A 20,827-nucleotide genomic window follows, 5' to 3' on the forward strand; every position below is an offset into this window, starting at 1 on the left:
CACTTAACAAACATATACCCCACCACTGCAAGGCTAAGAAAAGGACACAGGATTGAAGGCTTGGGTGGGAGGTCACTAGATGAGGCTGTAGGAGGAAACGATTCTTTTGAAATATACTTTCTATCTTGTCTTTTTCCAGTGCATGTTAGCGTGTGTTTTGTAGTGCACCTGACAGGTGAGCATGGTGGCAGGCTGGCGTGCGATTTAGACCTAATGTATGTAAATGGGGGGGCATGCCCAAACACTTTTTACTGATGTGTTGCCGGATCCAAAAAGTTTTGCTTCCGTTCCCATAAAGATGGAGATCTGTTGGGAGGCCAGGAGAGAGACGATGAGGGAGAGCTGCTTCATGAGAGGATGTGGACAAAACCGTGGTTGTAAAGGATGGGTTAGTGCTGGCGCAGGAGGAGGTAGGACCCCTGGGGATGGATGGCAGAGGGCTGAGGAGGCCCAGCTATGCCCCCGCCCGACCCCCGGTGACCACTGGCAGGTTCTGAGCCTTGTCTGTGACCGAGGACAGTGTTTCTCCTCCATCTTGCCTCCTCTTTTATTTTTTTGGTCCCCGACCAGGGATCCAACCGGTGCCCCGTGCGGCGGAAGCGTGGAGTCTTAAACACTGGACCACCAGGGAGGCCCCTTGTGTCCTCCTCTTATAATGGAGGAAGGGAGGCTACCACAGAGAGGAGGGGGCACCCAGACCAATTAAATCCCTTTCTCTGGGGATGGGGCCCCAGCATCAGTAGTTTTAAACTCCCCCGGGGCCATGTGACATGCAGCCAGGGTTGAGAGCCGGTGACCCACCCCTCTGAGTGCTGGAACATTTAAAGGTCCTGCATGGGTCTGCAGTAGACCCGAATATGACTCATAATAGGTGCTGAGTAGATGCTTGCAAAACTCAGGCGCCTGTGGCGAGGGGGCCCTTGAGAAGAAAGGACAGGGGGAGTGAGTGCAATGACACTGCAGAGGAATTGGCGGCGGGACTCCGAGACTGATGAATTTGGAGGGGCGCAGAGGAAGATGTTGAGGCTCGCTCGGGCTGCCTCGCCTGAGGATGGGGATGGGGCCGGGAGGGAGGGGCAGCCACCGCTTTGAACTTGCGTGGAGCCTCCCTAAACAGAGCGGGGGTGGGGTGGGGTGGGGTAGGAGTCCAGGTGCCGGGCAGGGCTGTTTCCCACCTGCGCGTGCTCAGCGCCGTGGGGGGACCAGGCTCAAGGAAGCGCTCCTGGGAACGCGGTGGAAGTACCCGCCCTGAAAGGCGGGGAGCGGACGGCGCCTTGACCGCCCAGCGGTGGCGCAGCGCCCCCCCACCCCGCCCACCCGCCCCGTCGGGTGCACCTGCTGCCGCAGGGGCCACGGCGGGTCCGGAGACTCGGCCACCCTCCGTGCTCGGGGAGGGCGAGGCCAGGTGCGAGCCCCGCGCGGGTCGTGTCCAGAAGTCCCCACGAATTAGTTGGAGTTTATGTTCCTTCTAACTTTTATTATGAAAATTGTTAATCAGGAAAACAAAAAATAATTCCAGGAGCACCCACGTACACACCTCCTAGTTCAAGTGTTTTTCATTTTGCCGTAATTGCTCCCCCCTCCCCTTTCTCTCCTCCCTCCCCGCCCCCCATCCCCTACACAGTGTTTGGTTTGCTGAACCATTTCAAAGTAAGTTATAGTCATCATGACTCTTCACCTCTGCATTTTACAATGTAAGGATGACGCCTATGACCACATACCATTATCACACTTAACCCAATTATTAATGATTCCTAATGATTCACATTTCCCCAGTTATCCTCAAAATGCCTTCATGGCTAGGATTTTCAAACCAGTTTCCAATTATTTGATTGTTCTGTCTCATAAGTTTATTTTAATCCAAAACATCCCTCCCCTCCTTCCCCCAACACACACGCACACACATGCACACACACACACGCGCACACACACACACACACACACTTTTTAAAAGTAACTTGGACTTTGAAGAGTTCAGGCCTGTAGCCTTGTGAATTTGTCTGGTCGCTTCCCCATAGTGTCATTTGGTTTGTTCCTCTATCCCTCGTGTTTCCTGATAGCTGAAAGTTACTTCTAAAGGCTTGTGGAGATTCAGGTTAAACATCTTTGGCCAGAGAACTTTCCAGGGTATGCTGGATACTTCGCATTGCATCATCTTATACTGAGCTGTTGTCACACTCTGGAGGAGGTTTTTAACGATCCAGCTTCCTGGACTCCTCCCCTGATAGTCTGATTCAGCAGGGCTGGCTTTGGAGCCCAGCTGTCTGTATTTTTCAAAACCACTGCAAGTGATCTGAGTCCCGTAGTGCCATGGCCGCACCCACGAAGAGCAGCCAGCTGGTGAAATCATGCTCTTGGTCCTCCAGAAGGTGTGGTGTGAGGGAGTGTGGGTGGGATGGTCGAGGCAGGTGAAGTCCTCAGGGCCCCAGCCCTCACCAGGGCAGGTGGTTCTTGCTGTCTGGGTGTGAGGCAGGGTGGGTGGGCACGCCGGCCCCGGTCAGGGAGGAGCACGGGCTACCTGGGGCAGTGCCCAGGCTCAGCTGGGAGCTCATGCAACACCAGGGGTGCCCCAGGCACCACAGGGCCTGACCTACCATGAATATTTGTTGAGTTGAAGACATAGGGCTTTCAGAGGAGCCCTAGGGAGCCACTGTGAGAGTGAACTCCCAGCCAAGCAGCTCTGATTTCCAGGTTCCCTCCTGGGCTTCTTCCTAAGATTCAGATAAAGGATCTCCAGACAGTGGAAGCAGAGGCTGTGTGATAAGGCCCAGAGGACCAGTGCGGCCGTCACCTGCCCTCAGCTTGTCCTGGTGGCAGCCTGTGGGATTTGGGGGAGGTGAGGAGGTTGGGGTAGTCAGGTGGAGCCGCTCAGTGTGGCGGAAGGAGGAGGTGTGCTGGGCCTGTTGGTGAACAAGCACTCTGCCCGCCCAACCTACAAAAACGAAAGAAATGGTTCCTCCTCTCAAAAAACTGTTTTAGTGGAAAAACACAGCGTCAGTGGACGATTCAATGGAAAGTGTCTGAGTTTCCCTCTGAGGTATATATAAGAACTGGGAAATACCCAGAGGGAACAGTTTAAACTGGACACATTAAGAGGGGCTTTTAAAATTGGATCTTGATGGATGAATAGGAGCCCAAAGTAATAAATAAGAGGGCTGATGGGCTTCCCTGGTGGCGCAGTGGTTGAGAATCTGCCTGCTAATGCAGGGGACACGGGTTTGAGCCCTGGTCTGGGATGATCCCACATGCCGCAGAGCAACTAGTCCCGTGTGCCACAACTACTGAGCCCACGCGCCACATCTACTGAAGCCCACGTGCTCTAGAGCCTGTGCTCGGCAACAAGAGAAGCCAGCGCACTGCAACAAAGAGTAGCCCCCGCTTGCTGCAACTAGAGAAAGCCCGTGCGCAGCAACGAGGACCCAATGCAGCCAAAAATAATAAATAAATAAAAATAAATTTATCAAAAACAAAAAGAAAGAAGAAGGAACTGCGTGGTGGAAGGGAAGCAGAGTTGTGGCTGGGGGCATCTCAGGCCTGGACTGTGCTCCCTGCACTGTCTCAAGCCTGGAGGTACCCTGGGCAAGTCTGGGCTTCAGCTGGAACTGGACCAGATAGCGGCCAAGGTCCCACCAACCTGGACACTGTGCGGCCTGGTACTGTGATAGAGTAACTAAGGCCTGTGGCCGCTCACAGAAGGCTTTATAAAGCCTCTCTAGGGCATCTCATTTCCCTCCCCCGCCCCGCCTTCTCCATCTAGCAAGAGACGGCAGGGGAACCTTCTCAGGCGGACACTCTCATTCCCCAGGCTTTTATCAAGCATCTACCTTTGTACCCAGTGAGCACCCCAGAGACCTGGTCCCACCGTGGTTTCTAGAACGCTCAGCGTCTCTCAAGTTGCTAAGGCTGGACTCATTTGGAGAGAAGCCATTTGGTTACCTTTGTACCCAGTGAGCACCCCAGAGACCTGGTCCCACTGTGGTTTCTAGAACGCTCAGCGCCTCTCAAGTTGCTAAGGCTGGACTCATTTGAAGAGAAGCCATTTGGCAGAAGTATCCTGAACCCCAAGCCAGTCATTTAACGTCTTCAGGCCCCAGCTGCCTCCGCTGTGCAACAGCATAACCACCTGTGCGGGTCTGGGGGCAGAGACTGGGCCGCACCTTCCAGCTCTGAAGGGTCAGGACTCAACAAGTGTGACGTGTTTTGTTTTGTTTTAATTATTTTATTTATTTATTTTTGGCTGTGTTGGGTCTTCGTTGCTGCGTGCAGGCTTTCTCTTGTTGCGGCGAGCGGGGGCTACTCTTCGTTGTGGTGCGCAGGCTTCTCATTGTGGTGGCTTCTCTTGTTGTGGAGCACGGGCTCTAGGCGCGTGGGCTCAGTCGTTGTGGCGCACGGGCTTAGGTGCTCCACGGCATGTGGGATCTTCCCGGACCAGGACTTGAACCCGTGTCCCCTGCATGGGCAGGCGGATTCTTTTTTTGTTTTTTTTTTTTTGCGGTACGCGGGCCTCTCACTGTTGTGGCCTCTCCCATTGCGGAGCACAGGCTCCAGACGCGCAGGCCCAGCGGCCATAGCTCACAGGCCCAGCTACTCCGCGGCATGTGGGCTCTTCCTGGACCGGGGCACGAACCCGTGTCCCCCGCATCGGCAGGCGGACTCTCAGCCACTGCGCCACCAGGGAAGCCCGTGACATGGTTTAAAGGGCTCGCCTGTGAGTTCCGAAGTGCTCGAGGAAGCCGGTGCACTTGGGAGTGCGTCCCTCTGTGTCACCTGGAAACATTGTCCGCCAGGGGTCTTGGTGCCCCTCGGGAGACCCTTTGGGGGTCTGAGGAGTGAGGCCCTGGGCCCCCTTTCGCTTCTCTCTGGACACCCACCTGGGCTCAGGCCCAGTCTTCCCAGCCTAATACCTGCCTGAAGGAAGAGGCCGAGAGCTCGTGTGTCCTCTCGGTGCGAGGAGGACACAGCCCTGAGGACCCAAGCTGGAGCTGCTGACGGGCCAGAGAGGCAGGAGCCCCTCCCCCTTCTCCAAGGCCTCTGTCCCCCTGCTTCCTCTCAGTTCTCACCCTCTCTTCCTCCTCTCCAGGTCTGACCATCCCGCCCTGTGCCACCCCCCTCCCCCTGCAATTTGCCTGAAGGGGTCGATCCCTCTCTCTTACCTCCTCCCCTTCTCCACTCTGATCAACTCCACTTTCCTATGAAATTGAGAAGGCAAAAAAAAACCCTAACGCTCACAACACAACAAAAAACAGGTTTCAACATTTTACAGGTTTCAACATTTTTCAGGCCGCCTTGTCACATCTTATCAGATCAGCCAGGAGCCTCAGGCCAGGCACTCTGGGAGCCGCTTTGGAGAACAGAAGCTGTAACATTCCAGCCGAGGCCCTGCCCCACCCTCTGCACCCCTCTCTTCCCTCCCCCCTCCCCATCTTCTCCCCAAAGAAACGTCCCACAGGGCCCGCCCCTCCCTTTTACTGGGAACTCTGCAAGACCTTGGCTTTGAGTGTCCCCCCACTCGCTTCTCTCCCTTCCACGGCTGTGGCCCCTCTGAGCTCTCAGGTGGTCTGAGGTGCCCACTTGGTCCTGAAAGGTGGCTTCTAGAAGTTGGGCAGCAGAGGGGAGTTGTCATAGCCACTCACAGTGTGCACAAGTGGCCACTTGGCCAGTAGGGCCCTGAGTTGTGCTGGAGAGTTTAGGGCACCGTGGCCAGTCCTCAGGGGCTGCTGCCAATGGGAGGGAACGGCTTTTCACTTTGGTTCCATTTGGGGGGGGGGATGCGTGGGTTTTGTCACCCATGGCGATGCGGACTGCTGGCCTGGAATACCCCCTTTCCCCCACATTCACACCAGTACAGATCCAGGAAGTGCTGACCGAAGTCCAAAGGGCCAGATTTCAGCCAAAACAACCTGAGGGAGCGACCCAGATCCTGGGTCCCAGGGCGAGCGGGACGAGCTCCCCGGGGTGGAGTGGGGGGCAGGCTGGGAGGTCCCACTGTGAGCACGGAGAGGTACCTCCACCCCACCCCGCAGGAGGACAGGGCTGTGAACTGAAGGCTTAGGATGCATCACCCAGGGAGGAGGGTGGGGACAAAAGTGGAAGAGGGAAGGAGCAGAGGAGAGGAAGGAAGGAAGGGCGTGGTGACTCGCTCTGTCCAAGTCTATTGGCTGCATGTCTCCTGCTCAGGAATACCTGCAAGAAAACAGACCCGGGTGCTTGGTGCCCGTGTTGGCAGAGCCCAGCCCGACCAGCCTGCCTCCTGCCGGGTTTTGAAAAGCCCTCTCCACCTCTTGGCCTGAAGTTCTAGCCCCCCTGGTGTGAGGGCCCTGTCTCCACCCTCGTGCCTCCTCCCTCCCTCCCTTGGCACATGGCATCCACCGCAGCCACCATGAGGCTCCCCGATTGTCTCACCCTTTTTCTGGGTGCCCCCTGGGGGAGACAAGACCTCGAGTACTATTCAACTGTTAGCTCCGGGACGGATTCCCAGATCTGAACTTCTAGCCTTGCTCTTTCCCTTGGGCTCCAGCTCTGCACCCCCGGTGCTGTCTGGACCTCGGTGCCTGCAGGTCTCACCAGCCCCACAAACTTCCTCTTTTTTCCCCAGACTGCTTTGCCTCTTACGTCCCCTTTCTCGGTTGACGGCATCTCCATCTTTCTGGTCATCCTGGCTCAAAATCTTGGTCATCCTTTCCTCCTTCCTGTTGTTTCCATGTGACCCATCCTTACTCACTGCTTCTGTTTTTTTTTTTTTAATTAATTTATTTTTATGGCTGTGTCGGGTCTTAGTTGGGGTGCACGGGCTCTGTAGTGTGTGGCCTGTGAGCTCAGCAGGTGTGGTATGCAGGTCTTAGTTGCCCCGCAGCATGTGGGATCTTAGGTTGGGATCGAACCCACGTCTCTTGCATTGGAAGGCGGATTCTTAACCACTGCACCACCAGGGAAGTCCCTTCCTCTCTGCTTCTAAGGCCACTGTCCTGAGACCCAGAGCCACAGGCCCTGCTAAACTAAATGGGAGGTGCTCGGGCCCCAGGCCAAAGAGGTCACCCCTGACCCCTGAAACCTGTTCCCCTGGGGGACTGTGATACGCAGACAGGCCTGAGACTCTCCTTAGCATAGAGTGTCACCCTGGCCACCTCACCCCCACTCCTTTCCCAGTCTTGGGTCTCTTAGTGCCCACCCGCTGGCCCCATTCTGCAGTTAGACGTTGTCTAATAGGTTAATATTCCAAAGCCCAGCTCAGGAATCTTCAATGACTGCTCATGTCGCCAGAGTAAAACTTGGCACTCGGGGCCCCCTTCCCCTCCTCTGCTCCTTTGTAAGGTCCCTGGACTCCAGATGGGGTGGGCCCACCGCCATTCTCTCCCACCTCTTGCCTGGGGCTCTTCCCGGGCACCCCAGCTCCCCCTGGGGGAGCCCCAGCCATCCTTCGCCAGCTCAGTGCCTGCCAGCGTGCTTCATGGTCACCACTGCCTGGGACTCGCTCGCCCCTCTTCCGGGATGCCCCCACTCTTACCATGTGCTTTCTGGCATGAGGGTTACTCGGGTGCTAAGCTACAGGTGGCTGGGGACCCTTTGTCACTCATGGCACCCAGACCTAGCAGGTGCTGGACAAACGCTTGTTGGTCTGTAACTGACAGATGCCTCCTGGTCTGGGTGCCCCATGGGTGTGGCTCAGTTCATCTCCATGTTTCCAGTGCTTGGCACTCGGCCCCATTCAGTGGTCACTTAAATGTGTGTTGAGTGAATAGGTGGGGAATGAATTTGTTTACCAAGGGAAGGCTTTAACCTACTCTGCTAAGGGCAGGCACCTCTATGCACTCCACATGTTTACTGCTCTTGGGGTCAGGTTCTTGCAGTTGCTTCTTCAGTGACTCCTCTCTGGACCTTGGGTCCCAGCTCAGTGTGTGGATGCTTTCTACCCTCACCCTTCCCTTCCTGTGTATAAACAAGGGTGGCCCTGTAGCTCTTCTTGGGACACATGAGAACCAGAGGACCCATCCATGCCTACTGAGTGAATGGACCAGCTGCTGACGGGAAAGGTCCAGGGAGATGTTGATGAAAGGCACCTGCTGGGGTATCTAGGCCCGCTCTGAGGTCTACGGGACCACGTGAGCCCTTTGGACTCAGAAGCAACTCCCTCCCCTTGGCTCGTACTGAGATGGGTTCAGGGTTGGGTTGGGTTGGGAGGGTGTAGAGCTGTGCTTAGCACCCGTGGGGCCCACATGTGCTCCAGGGAGGATAAGCGGATGGGTAGAAAAAAGTGGGAGCTTGTGACCCTTGACCTAAGGCCCTCCTCTTGCTTTGTCACAAGCTCCCTGCCAAAGCACCGGGGTGAGTGGCCCTTGCCATCGTGTTTAAGCTCTTTGGAAGTTCTAGGAGTTGGGTGCATCAGGGCCCACTAGGCCCTGCCCTCCCCTACCGCACTGGGTACATGTGCCCCTGAACTTGTCAGGCTCCCCTCATGATGTCCACCAGCCCTGAGTGGCCTCTTGAGCTAAGTAGAAAGGTAGTAACCTTGAGTTCCAAGGCCAATGCTGGATCTTTACTTTCTGCCCATTTTCAAGATCTTCTTTCCCGTTCTGGAAGTTTCCATCTTGCCCCAGGCCAGGGTTGGGCCCCTCTGGACCCAGGAACAGGAAGGCCATCTGTCCAGTACTGTCCAGGAGCCAGCTGGTAGAGCACCAAGCACTGGGCTATTGTTTCCAGAAACACGGTGGTCACTCTGGAGGAAAGAGACAAAGGACCACAAAGGAGGTGGTTCTGATTCCTCCCTTTTTCCATCTCCTTCCCTTCCTCCTGAACTCATGGCAGTCAGCTTAGGAGGCACCGGTTCTTTGGGTCAGCATCTTCAGGTGGCCTGTCTGGGGCTAGCAGAGATGGTCAGTCCTCGCCGTTGGAAAAGGTGAGGCCGAGAGGACCATGACTCCAAGAAAGGCATGACCAGGGGAGGCTTGGCCACGGAGCTCACGCTGAGACTGGAGAGCAGAGGTGGGGACCCCGGAGCCTTTCCCTGGGCTGCACCCTTGGATCCACCTTCCACAGCCCCGCCCATATGTGACTGTGTGACCTGGGAAAATAACAAACTCTCTCTGGGTCTCAGTCTTCCCATCCAGGGGAGGAAGGGATTAGATAAGACCAGTGGTTCTCAGACTGCATCCTGCAGAGGGGCCACAGGTGAGAGCAAGGGGGAAGGTCAAGGGATAGGTCTCTGGGCCCCTGCCCTTCTTTTTTTTTTTTTCCTTCAATTTAACCATTTTTAAGTGTACAAATCAGTGGCATCAAGTAGGTTTGCAATGTTGTCCAACCATCACCACTGTTTCCAGAACTTTTCATCGTCCCAAACAGAAACTCATACTCATTAAGCTGTGACTTCCCCTCCCAGCCCCCAGCTACCGCTAACCTACTCTTGGTCACTGTGCATTTGCCTGTTCTTGGTACCTCATGTAAGTGGAATCATACTATATCTGTCCTGTGTCTGGCTTGTTTCACTTGGTATAATGTTGTCAGGGTTCATCCATGTTGTAGCCTGTATCAGAGCATCATCCTTTTTTGTGGCTGAATAATATTCCACTGTATGGATTTACCATGTTTTGTTATCCATTCATCTGCGATGGACACTCAGGTTGTTTCCACCTTTTGGCTGTTGCGAATAGTGCTGCCATGAACACTGGTGTACAAGTATCGCTTGGATCCCTGCTTTCAGTTCTCCAGGATCTATACCCAGGAGTGGAATTGCTGGGTCATGTGATGATTCTGTCTTTAGCTTTTTGACGAAGAGTCCCTCTTTTTATCTGTTTTATGTACCAGGGAGGGTGGGGGGAGGATGTATATTAGGAAAAAATGGCTAACAAATAAGAAACACCCTAAACTAGATGACTCCTGAGGCCCCTCCAATCTCTCAAATACTGTAATGTTGGAAGAGTCGAAGGTCAAAAATGTAGGAAAGTTTGAGTGCAGGGGAGGGCACCTGGTTGGGTGTAGGGCTCCAACCCACGTGGCTCGTTAAGGGGAGCAGGGCGGGGACAGCACGTGGTCCCCGCCGGCAGGTCATTGCTGGGTGGACGGCAGAGTCTGTGGGTCCACCGCGCCACGGTCACTGAACAGGCTGCGCCGCGCGGGACCCTTGTAGGCCTCTCACTATATGCTGTGTGCCTAGGCTGGCTCAGCACCGAGGTGCCCTGTGCTCACCATGCAGGCCCACCTCCAGCTTCTGGAGGCCGAAGGCGCCGAGCAGGGCGGTGAACGGCTTGGTGGGGCTGGGAGGCTGATTAGACCGTGCATGGCATTTAAGCCTGGCCTGTTTGGAGAGGGGGTTTCATCCTCAGAGGTCAACATCGAGGCCTCTGGAGCAGCCTGTCGCTGGCTGGCACCTGCCACCCATCCGCCTGGCTGCCTGTGTCTGTCCTTGGCCCAGCTGGGCAGTGGGTGGTTGGGCGGAGGATGAACTGTCCTTAGGGGAGGGTGGCAGGGCCCTTGGGCCGGGCAGGGCCAGGAGCTGGGTATAAATAGGCCTGGCGGTGCCCTCCCCCCTCCCCCTCACCAGCTGCCAGTGCCAGGCAGGTCCCCACCTCCCTTGGGAGCCCAGCCACTCTCTCGGGTCCTAAACGTAGGAACTTCCTCAGCGGAACTGAGGAATCTTGTCCTGTATGTAGGTGGAACCTCCGGATGCCTGGAAGCCTGGGGAGTTTGGCTGCAAGACTGGGGGTGGATCAGACTAGCCTTTTGGGAAGGAGTCGTTCTTTTATTCCTCCCCTGGAGAATCAGCGAGTACCTGTCATGGGCCTGGCCCTCTGGTCGGCCAAGTGTGCTTGTGTGGGTGCTTGTGTGTATATGTGTGTGTGTCTGTGTGTGTGTGTGTGTGTGTCTGGTATGGTGAGAGGTGTTGGTGGGGGATGGGAGGAGATGCAACACAACCTCTATCCTTAGGGAACTCACACTAGCACAACCAGATGGAATTGGAAACAAGTCAGTTCAGCCCTTTGAGATAAGGTCTGAGTGAAGTAGAGGAGAAACAGAGGGAGGAGAGGTTACTTCTGTCTGGGGGCCCACGAAATCCTTCAGAATGGAGGCGGCCCAGGAACTGGAGGTTGAAGGATGGGTAAGATGTTTGCCGGGGACTTGGGCAGTGGAGAGGCGGATGGCGGGCGCTAGTCAGCCAGCAGGCCACTCCCACTTGGGTGCGAAGAACTGAGGGGCATGAGGCTCACCGTGTGGCCTCCTCCAGGGGAACATGCACTTCGCTGGTGGGGACAAAAGGAGCTGTGAGTCAAGTTAACACATCTGTGGTGGTGGAATCTCAGACATGCGCATGTGTGGGTAGGAGGCTCACCAGTCGGGTGGCAGGGCGTATTTGGGGGAGGGCAGCTCTCCTGCAGAAATCCATCCCACGGCCACAGCCCCACTGGCCCCAGCACCAGCCCTCAGAGCTAAACCCCCATCCCTAGAGGCCCTTGCTCATCACCGGCAAGATGTCCAGATCTGAGCTGAAATCCTTGAACGGAGCATCCTGGAAGGGTCCCTATGCCCTTGCCCTTTGGGTTAACTTTAACGCTCGGCCAGATCACAGATGTCTTTTCAGCCACCCTGGTTAGGACTGAGCTTCCGGGAAAGGGGCCAGCCTTGCATCCTTCCCAGTGATGGATGGGAAGGGGCTCTGAAAATTCCGATGTGTTCTGTCAAGTCAGGGATGGGAGGGCTGAGAAATGCGGTTGATGACGTAGCAGGGGACGAAGTGCTGGGGACAGCCCCTAAACACATGGTAACCACCATGACCACCGCGACTTGAGGGCTTCCTATGTGCCAGGGGCTTTCTATCCTTTATCCCTCCCATTATGTCTATTTAACAGGTGAAGAAACTGAGGCACGAGGGGTTAAGTAAACTGCTTGAGATCAGCAGCTTGGAAACAGCAGAGCTGGATTTGAATGCAGGCAGCCTGGCTCCAGGTGCACGATGGACCTGGACGGCAGGAAGGAGACAGGGTTTGGTGGGAGGAGGGAAAAGAACTCATCGTCTCTGAGGCTGGGAGTTATTCTTGGAGGATATCATCCCTGGAGTCAGACAAACCTGTGGTTGCCCAACTTCTCTGCCTCAGTTTCCTCATCTGTAAAACCGAGATGACAGTACCCACGTCATAGAGCTCTTGTTGAGGATTAAGCGACATGATATCTGTGAAGCGCCTGGCATACACGTGCTAAATAAGTGGTTGTCGTGATGATCGCTAGTGTTGAATGCGACTGCAGAGGAAAGGAAATCTGCTTGGTCAGAGGAGAGAGTGCGACTGTCCAGGAGGAAGGATTCACAGTCAAGGGCTTGGTGCCCCGGAGGGGAGCGCAGGGGACCGTGGCATCTCCCTACTGGGAGATGTTTGGGGGACAGCTCTGGCCTTTGCAGCCAACCAAGCCCTGCCGGCCAGTGTGTAGGGCTTGGGCATTTTGCTGGGCTGGGTAGGCCCACCTGGGACCCACTGGGGTGGGGATGCTGGTGAAATGAGGGAGCAGGGAGCCGCTTGGAGGGCTGGGATCAGGGGCAGCCTCACGGAGTGGAAATGAAGAGCCAGCCGGGTCTTCCCCACAGCCCAGCCCCCCCCGCCCCGTCCCTGCAGCGGCACCAGCCGCACCTGGCTCCGTGCATCTGGCTGTGTGGCCTTGAGCAAGCTGCTTCTCTCTGTGGGCCTCTGCTTTCTCATCTGTATAATGGGCTTTGTGCTCTCTAAAGGCATCTCTTGTAGGTTCTTATTCTGATCCAGCTTAGGGTGCCCAGGCCTGCAGAAGTGCCAACGGGTGTAGGGCAAAGGCCACTAGAGGGCAGGGAAGGAGGAGAGGGACAGAGGATGTGGAAGGAGTAAAGGAAGGAGCCCTGGGGCCCTGGTGTGGTTGGTAAGCAGACCAGTAAATGGGGGACGACATGGGACAGAGCCCCCTGGTGCCAGAGGTGATTGTGACACAGGCCTGACCAGGTTGGAGTTTGCAGTGGGTCCAGGAGGCCAGGTTGAAGGAGCGCGTGGGCTCCTCAAGGCCAGTCCATCCCTCTAGGGACAGGCATGGATGGAGTTGCCTTTTGGGGGGAGACCGGGGAGGGCTCTGGCCGAAGGGGAGGGACATGGAGGCTGGGCAGTTGGTGCCAGGTCTCCCCATGATGCTCTGGGACACTCAGGGACCAGGCCGGGTATGAGGAGGTGGCAAAGAATCGCCAAATTCCTTTAGAGGGGTCCTCAAGGCCGACACTCAGAACCAAACCCAGGTGAGGCCATGGGGCTACCTGGCAGCGACCTCCATCCAGCCCCAGCTCCCCTCTCCAGCTGTCTGCATATAGGGCTTTGGGGCCTAAACGTCAGAGGAGGGAGTGGGAAAGGCATGGCCTTCTTCCCTTCCTCCCATGATGGCCCAATGCTGAGTCATCTGCACTGAACCCTGGCTTGGTTTCTCTATCCGGTGGTTGCAGTGCCACTGGGGCAGCTGCAGGGCAGGCCTGGATGTGCTGGTTAAGAGCACGTGGAGAGGCAGCCTGAGCTGGGGCGGGAGGCTCACCTCTGCTGCTGCACAGTCCTGCAGACTTGGGCAGTTTACTAAGCTCCCTGGCCTCAGTTTCCTTGTCTATGAAATGGGATGTTGACGATGATAATGAAGTTCCTACTTCACAGACTTGCTGTGAGGTTTCCATAAGGTAAGACATGAGCACTCAGAACCGGTCCAGCACATAATAAATGCTAGGTGTTTGATTATCATTATTATCACAGTAACCAGTTTATAACTGTAAACAGGGCAGGGGCAGGAGAGGGCAACCTGCAAAGCCCTGTCAGATGCTGTGTGTGTCTTGGTGCGCATCAGGGGGCTCTGGGCTGACCTGCTCTATCACTCAGGTCCAGTCTTAAGGCCCAGGGTGCAGACGGGCCAGGCCTGCAGTCACTCCCACCCCTCAGGACCCAGGCAGGCACCGCAGAAGGCAGGGTGGTCCGTGGTTAGCCCCACCTAGACTGACAGACTACTGACTGAAAAATGAGGGACGTTAGAGTGACGTGATTTGATCAAGGTCACTTGCATTGGATGGGGGGAGTACGATCTGAGGTCTTCTCCCTCCTGACCCTGAGCTAGACTTCCATGAAACAAAGCCAAGCTCCAATCTCTGGTCAGAAAAGAGATGGTGCTCCAGAAACTTCTAGGGAGCTGCAAAGATGGTCACAGAGGCCCTGGCGGACAAAGACCTGGGGAGAGACACTGGGAGGCTCTGGGCTGGGCAGGCATCGTCCCAGGGAAGAGGCTGAGAGGCATGGCCACAGGTGGTATATGTGTGTATGTGTATGTATGAGTGCAAGCTTGCACACGTGCAAGCTCCCTGCTAGGACTGAGGCTTCTCTACTTCCTGCTTTCTCTGAGATGTGATGGAGGTCAAGCCAGCTCCTGCCATCTTCGTCTCCGTAGATTTTGTTTCCTTCTGATGGATCATTGAAAGTCTCCATGTGGCCCTAGAAACTGAAACTCCCAACCTGACCTCTCCCCATCAGGGAAACTGGCCCAGAGCCTGGGAGGGACTTGACCTGGGCCTCTAATACCATCTTTCCATCCAGGGTTCTTTTCATAGGATTGCATTGCTCCCAGGTGCCCCTGCAAACTGGAAATGCCCATGGCAGAGGGCCGACTCCCTGGATCAGAGCTCTGCTCTTCAAGGGACAGTATACACGCCAGGTCGAAGGTAGTGCGTTCAGATGCCAGGTTTCTCAGGGCCATGGCTTCAGGCTCACAGGCCCTCCCTGGCTCCACCTACCCTGAGTACTCACGGAGAAGAAACGATGCCCACAGTGGGCCGCGTGCTTTGTGCCTGCAGTGCCACTGCCTTCTGTCTGCCTGCAGGTCCCTGGCCCTGGGCCAGCAGTACACATCCCTGGGCTCACAGCCCCTGCTCTGCGGCTCCATCCCAGGCCTGGTCCCCAAGCAACTGCGCTTCTGCCGCAATTACATCGAAATCATGCCCAGCGTGGCCGAGGGCGTGAAGCTGGGCATCCAGGAGTGCCAGCACCAGTTCCGGGGCCGCCGCTGGAACTGCACCACCATCGACGACAGCCTGGCCATCTTCGGGCCCGTCCTCGACAAAGGTACCGTCTCTGGGTGGGTAGGAGGTGCGCGAGGAGGTGGGGGGAGGGCATCAGGGCACAGTCACTCTTCCACATCAGGGCGTCTCAGCTCTGAGCCCAGGGTCACCAGGGGAGGGCGATAAAGCTGGTCACGACCTGCGGCCTCCACAGAAATTGGGCCAGGTCCCTCTCTGGCCTGACCCAGGCTGTTGTCGGTGGTTGCCACACCTTCCCAGGTGCTGCTGGGGGCTGGGCAGCCTTGAGATCCCATCCCGAGATCCTAGGGTAGGCTAGGAGGCTGCAGCCTTCCTTTCCTCCTGGCCGGCACAGTGGGTGGCCCCAGGCTTTGATGTGGACTTTCGTGACGTTTTCCCAATGCTGTGTTAAGTGCTATGTAAATCTAGTTTTGGGGTGGGGTGAGAGCATTGTCCCCCTTAGGTCCCTCCCATGTAGAAAATTCTGGAGTTGAGGAAGCTGCCTCGTGCTGGTGGCACTGCATTGCCCCCAGGTGCTTCCGTGGGACGCTTCAGCTGGTCCCCATGCCCCTGATAGCTGGATATGCCCACGGATTGTGGTGGGGCTAGAGGGTGTGCTGGCTTTTGGGTAACTTGCATCTTGCAACCTGTGAGTCTCATTGGCTGTGTCGCAAATGAATGGGATTCACATTACTTGACTTTGAACATGAAGGCACTGGGAGAGAGGCATGAGAGGCACAACTGCTCCCAAGAAGGGGATTTTGGGGCTGGTGAGTTCTGGGCTGAAGTTGGGCTACTATTTGAGCAATCGCAGTGTCTAGGAATGTAATGACCCAGCTGGCCTCCCGGGAGCTACCATTCCTTTTCCTCAGCAACTTGAACCCTCCTCCGGCCACCACCAGGGCTTTGGCACCCAAACAGGTGAACCGGGCCCTCCCTCCTTTTAGAAGAGTTGCCATTTACAGCCAGAAGGAAAAGGGATCTGAGAACCAGCTGGACCTGGGGAAGGGTTGGGGGGGAGTGGCAGGGAATGAGTGGGGCGAAGCCGACCCCCCATTTTAGAGTGGAGTCCCCCTTTACTGTGTCTCAGGTGCACCTTGTAAGTCCGACCTACAGGCTATTGTCATGGGACAGAAGGGCAATTAGCGAATCAATGGATGATGATTCTGCTTAGCTTCTATTACCAAAGCTAATTATTCCTTGTTTACATAAAAGGTTTGGCCTCCAATTGGGGCCAAGTGGCGGTGGTTTGCAGGTTTGCATTTCAAACCTGATCTTGCCGGCGTGTCAGTCTCCTCGCCTTCCGGTGCCCCACCTCGGGCCAGGTAGTCCTTAATCAAACAGCCTGGCGTCTAGACGCGCTCCCCAAAGCAAGACTCACCTTCTGATTGCTCTTCCCCGCGCGGGACGTTAGCCTGTGAAAACCGGGTCTCTGAGCTTATTATCCCTTCACGTCTGTGTTTAACGTTTTAAATCACCGTTGTAGGTTCTAGGACTTACCTACATCTCGAAATTGCAAGAGGGCAGTTTTGTGTGGGGGGAGGGAGGGAAGGTGTCAGAGACACTGGGAATCTGAGGGAAGCTCTGCGGTCTCCGGGAGGAAGGCCCCCGCATGCACGCGCGCCCCAGCGCCCAGAGCCCGGCGGGAACGGGTTCGAACGCAGCTCTAGGCTCCACGCTCGGGCCCCGCTTCTGGCGAGTCCCGCACCCCTGCCGTGTGGGCCGCCAGGGTAGACCTCTGCCCACGGCTTTGAGACCCAGGGTGGCAGGGAGGCGGTCTGCTCCGGGGCGCGCATCTTCCGCGGACGCCGGGGACCGACTCCCCGGGGCTGGCCCGCCCGGAGCGGAGGCCGGGGCGGGGCTGCACCCGGGCGCGGGGGGCGCAGGGGTCAGCGGCCGGAAGGCGCGAGGCTGCGACGGCGGGGTGCGGGCGGCGGGGGATCGCGGTCCCCGGGCGGGGCGGGCGGCCCGGAGGGGCTTAGGCGGCTTGAAAAGGGGCCCGAGAGCCGCCCCCCACCGCGCGGCCCATCCCCGCGCCCGCTGCGGCCGCCGAGCCATTCACACGCCCTCTGGCCATTCGGCGCGGCGCGGGGGCGGGGGGCGCCGCTTCAATGGGGATTTCGCGGGCCGGCGCCGGGGCCGGGGGCGCGGCCCGGCCGCGGGAGCCGCCCGTTGCTACGCGGTGGCGGCCGGCCCGGCGGCCCGGGCCCGGCGGCCGCATTATGCGGGTAATGCGGTGTGACACCGCGCGAACAAAGGCGGATTGAGCGGCCCAGCGGGCCCCGCCGGACGGGGACCAGCACAGCAGGGCTGTCAGCGCCGCTCCCAGGCTAATCCCCGCCCCGCCCCCGCCGCCCCCGCGTCCCCGGGGCTGGGAACCGAGCGCGGCCCGGGGCCCGGGCGCCGCCGCCGCCGCGAGAGGCCGCGGGCCGGCCGGAAGCGCGGCGCTCGCCCTCGGCGCCCCCGGCCCCCGGGTCGCTGAGGGGTGGGCAGCCGGGGACGAGGTCGGAGCCGGGGCGCAGCGCCTCAGGCCTCGGCCGCGCCGTGTCGCAGTCGGCGCTGGCTGCGCGGGTCCACTGCCCAGGCGGGGACCGCTCCCACTCCCCGCCGGCCTGCTCGGGAAGGGGGACGCACCCTCCTCTGCAGGTGGCCCACGAGGGCCCCGGGGCCTCTGAAGAGATGGCAGTGGCCACGAGGGGTTACCAGGCTCCCTCGTACGCCGAGCTGCCCTCAGCGCTCAGGACCAGAGCCACAGCCCAGGAAAGGAGGCATCCAGGCCAGCAGCCCGGCGTTTTGCAACCTGCCTGACCTTGGGCAGGTCACCTCCCTGCTCTGGGTTTCTCACCAGTAAGGAGAGAGATGGTTGGACTGCAGGTCTTTCAGGCCTTTGCCTCCCTAGTTGTCAATGTCTGTATCTGCTAAATGGGCCTGTAATAAGACTTTCTGCCTCACAGGGGTGAGAGGATTAAATGGGATAAAGCACACGAAGGGCAGAATCTGGTGCAAACCCAGCACTCAAAGGTAGTTATCATAATGATGTCAGCGGGGTTGGGGGGGGCACCCTGAGAATCTCTTCTTCTCTTTGCTGGACCCTGGGACAGAAGCAGGGAAGTGCCCTGTGTCCCTCCATCCTCCCGGGAGGGGCTTGGCCTTCTCAGTCCAAAACCTTGGCTTTGTCTGGGTGGAGGACAGGAGAATGGAAGGGGGAAGCTGACATGCTGACCACTGCACTCCTGGCCAGGAACTCTGGTGGCAGAGGGAAGTTGTATCCACCTGCCAGAGTTGCCTTTCCACCCCTGTTTCTAACAGGCTCCACTCTGCCAGCTGTTAAAGCCCTGGGTTAATCAGTTAGCAGCTCTGGGCCTCAGTTTGTTCATCTGTAAACTGGGGATACCCACTAGGGGCTAGGCCAACCAAAGAGGAAAAGGCACTTCTTCTTCCTTGGGGCTGCAGAGCCCCTTTTCGCAGCTGGGGAGGTCAGGGCAGGGCAGCCGCGTCCCAGGGCCCGGCCTGAGCAGCGCCTCCCAATGCCTTCCCCACAGCCACCCGCGAATCGGCCTTCGTGCACGCCATCGCCTCAGCCGGCGTGGCCTTCGCCGTCACACGCTCCTGTGCCGAGGGCACCTCCACCATCTGTGGCTGCGACTCGCATCATAAAGGGCCGCCCGGGGAAGGCTGGAAGTGGGGAGGCTGCAGCGAGGACGCCGACTTCGGGGTGCTTGTGTCCCGGGAGTTCGCGGACGCACGTGAGAACAGGCCGGACGCGCGCTCGGCCATGAACAAGCACAACAACGAGGCTGGCCGCACGGTGAGCCCTGGCCGCCCTCACCCCAGCCCTGCCCAAGACCCCTTTTCCGGACCTGTCCCTGCCCCTCCCTGTGGCCCTTGTGCATTCCTGGCTCCCTGCTCTCCTCTTTCCCCCTCCTTTCTCCTCGGACTGCTCCGGGTCCCCACCCCCACCCCACCCTGGGGATGCGGCAGCCCGTGAGCGCAGGTACCAGCCAGCCCATCCGGTGCACTTCAGCTGCCTGTGTAGGGCTGTGAGACCCATGGACCTGGCTTTGAATTCAGCCTCCATCCTTTCTTATGGTTGCTTGACCTAGGGCTAGTCACTTAAGCTCCCAGCCAGTTTCCCTATCTGTTACACGGGAATAACAATCCTTATTTTCTAGGGCTTTGAGAAGTGGATGTGATTTCTGCCAGTGCTTGGGGTGTGAAGGGGAGGGAAACAAGGTCATCATCCTTTAGGTCTGCGCCTCAGTCCCCAGTCAGTTCTCACCCTGGCATGGTGTAGGAATAGAGAAGGCTTCAGCGATGGGGGTGGGTGGGTCAGAGTGGGAGGGCCTGGGTGTGCTCCCAGGTGGGGTCAGTCTGGGGACCAGCTGCTACTCGTCCTCTTTCTAGACCATCCTGGACCACATGCACCTCAAGTGCAAGTGCCACGGGCTGTCGGGCAGCTGTGAGGTGAAGACCTGCTGGTGGGCCCAGCCCGACTTCCGCGCCATCGGGGACTTCCTCAAGGACAAGTACGACAGCGCCTCGGAGATGGTGGTGGAGAAGCACCGGGAGTCCCGTGGCTGGGTGGAGACCCTCCGCGCCAAGTACGCGCTCTTCAAGCCGCCCACTGAGAGGGACCTGGTCTACTACGAGAACTCCCCCAACTTTTGCGAGCCCAACCCCGAGACGGGCTCCTTCGGCACCAGGGACCGGACTTGCAACGTCACCTCCCACGGCATCGATGGCTGTGACCTGCTCTGCTGCGGCCGTGGCCACAACACAAGGACGGAGAAGCGGAAGGAGAAATGCCACTGCATCTTCCACTGGTGCTGCTACGTGAGCTGCCAGGAGTGTATCCGCATCTACGATGTGCACACCTGCAAGTAGGGAGCCAGGTAGGGTGGCCCGGTGGGGAGGCTGGGGTGCCTTGATGCAGGGCACTGGGTTTGGCTGTCTCCTCTTCTTGGCAACCCTGTTCTGTTTCTGGGCGGTCCAGGACACGTTTCCAAAGCCAAGGTAGGAAGCCAGGATTTCCCAAGCTTCAGTGGGAACGGTCCTTGGGCAGTGTCTTGGTGGATTACACAAAGCACAGATAATAACCAAGTGTGTACACACGAGGCTGCGATTGATTAAATCTGTGTACAAGTTAGTAAGTAAATTAGGAGCCAGGTCAACTTTTCGCACAGCCACTAGCTATCATTATTGAACATCTGTGGAGCCAGAGGAGGGACTGTGGGGTTGGAGGCTGGGACGCCCGACTTCTGGTCTTGACTGTGCTTCTAACTTCCTGTTCTTTCACTTCTTTGGGCCTCAGGTTTCTTACTGTAAAGTGAGGGGGTTAAAATACTTGAAATAGCAGGCCAAAACGTCTCTTGTGCCCCTGAGGCAGAGTCGTTTTGCATCCACCTTGAACTTAGAGGGCAGGTTTTTGTGCAAGCGTCAACTCCTACCATCCTCAAGGAGGTGGGCGGGAGGAAGCGGTGTATAAGCCCATATCCCGGCAGATCTGAAGCTTGGGTGGAGCGGGGCACACTCACCGTGTTTATGGACGGTGATGGGGAGGAGGAAGGAGCCAAGCTCAGAGTGATGGTGGTGAGTAATCAAGGGCTCAAAGGCTGGTGGATTAGGCTCCCACGCTTCCCAGAGGTGGCCTGCGCGGGAGACACTCTTGCCTGGCCCTCGGGTCCATAGGTCCCCAGGACAGGTCAAGATTGGCGTGTGGTGGTCCTGGTCTTGGAGGGTCTCTAAGGCCCAAGGGAGGGTTTCTCCCCTTTCTCTGCCCTGAGAAGGGGCCTG

General features: G+C 57.6%; 1 protein-coding gene across 4 annotated transcripts in view; it reads left to right on the forward strand.

Annotated features, from left to right (window-relative positions):
- The window catches only part of WNT3 (Wnt family member 3), a 49,011-nt gene that overhangs the window by 23,559 nt on the left and 4,625 nt on the right, over positions 1-20,827 (forward strand). For 3 of the 4 annotated variants that reach the window (XR_009537450.1, XM_060133313.1, XM_060133315.1), the window contains 3 exons: positions 14,839-15,080; positions 18,577-18,842; positions 19,439-19,914. Coding sequence is in view for 3 of the 4 variants with exons in the window: in XM_060133313.1 (XP_059989296.1) it covers positions 14,839-15,080; positions 18,577-18,842; positions 19,439-19,914 (984 nt within the window). In the remaining variant the exon portion in view is untranslated. Of the gene's footprint in view, positions 1-14,838; positions 15,081-18,576; positions 18,843-19,438; positions 19,927-20,827 lie in introns of all 4 variants that reach the window. The other variant, XM_060133314.1, reaches the window with a different exon arrangement.

Source organism: Lagenorhynchus albirostris, chromosome 20 (genome assembly GCF_949774975.1).
Source record: "Lagenorhynchus albirostris chromosome 20, mLagAlb1.1, whole genome shotgun sequence".
Classification (NCBI taxonomy): domain Eukaryota; kingdom Metazoa; phylum Chordata; class Mammalia; order Artiodactyla; family Delphinidae; genus Lagenorhynchus; species Lagenorhynchus albirostris.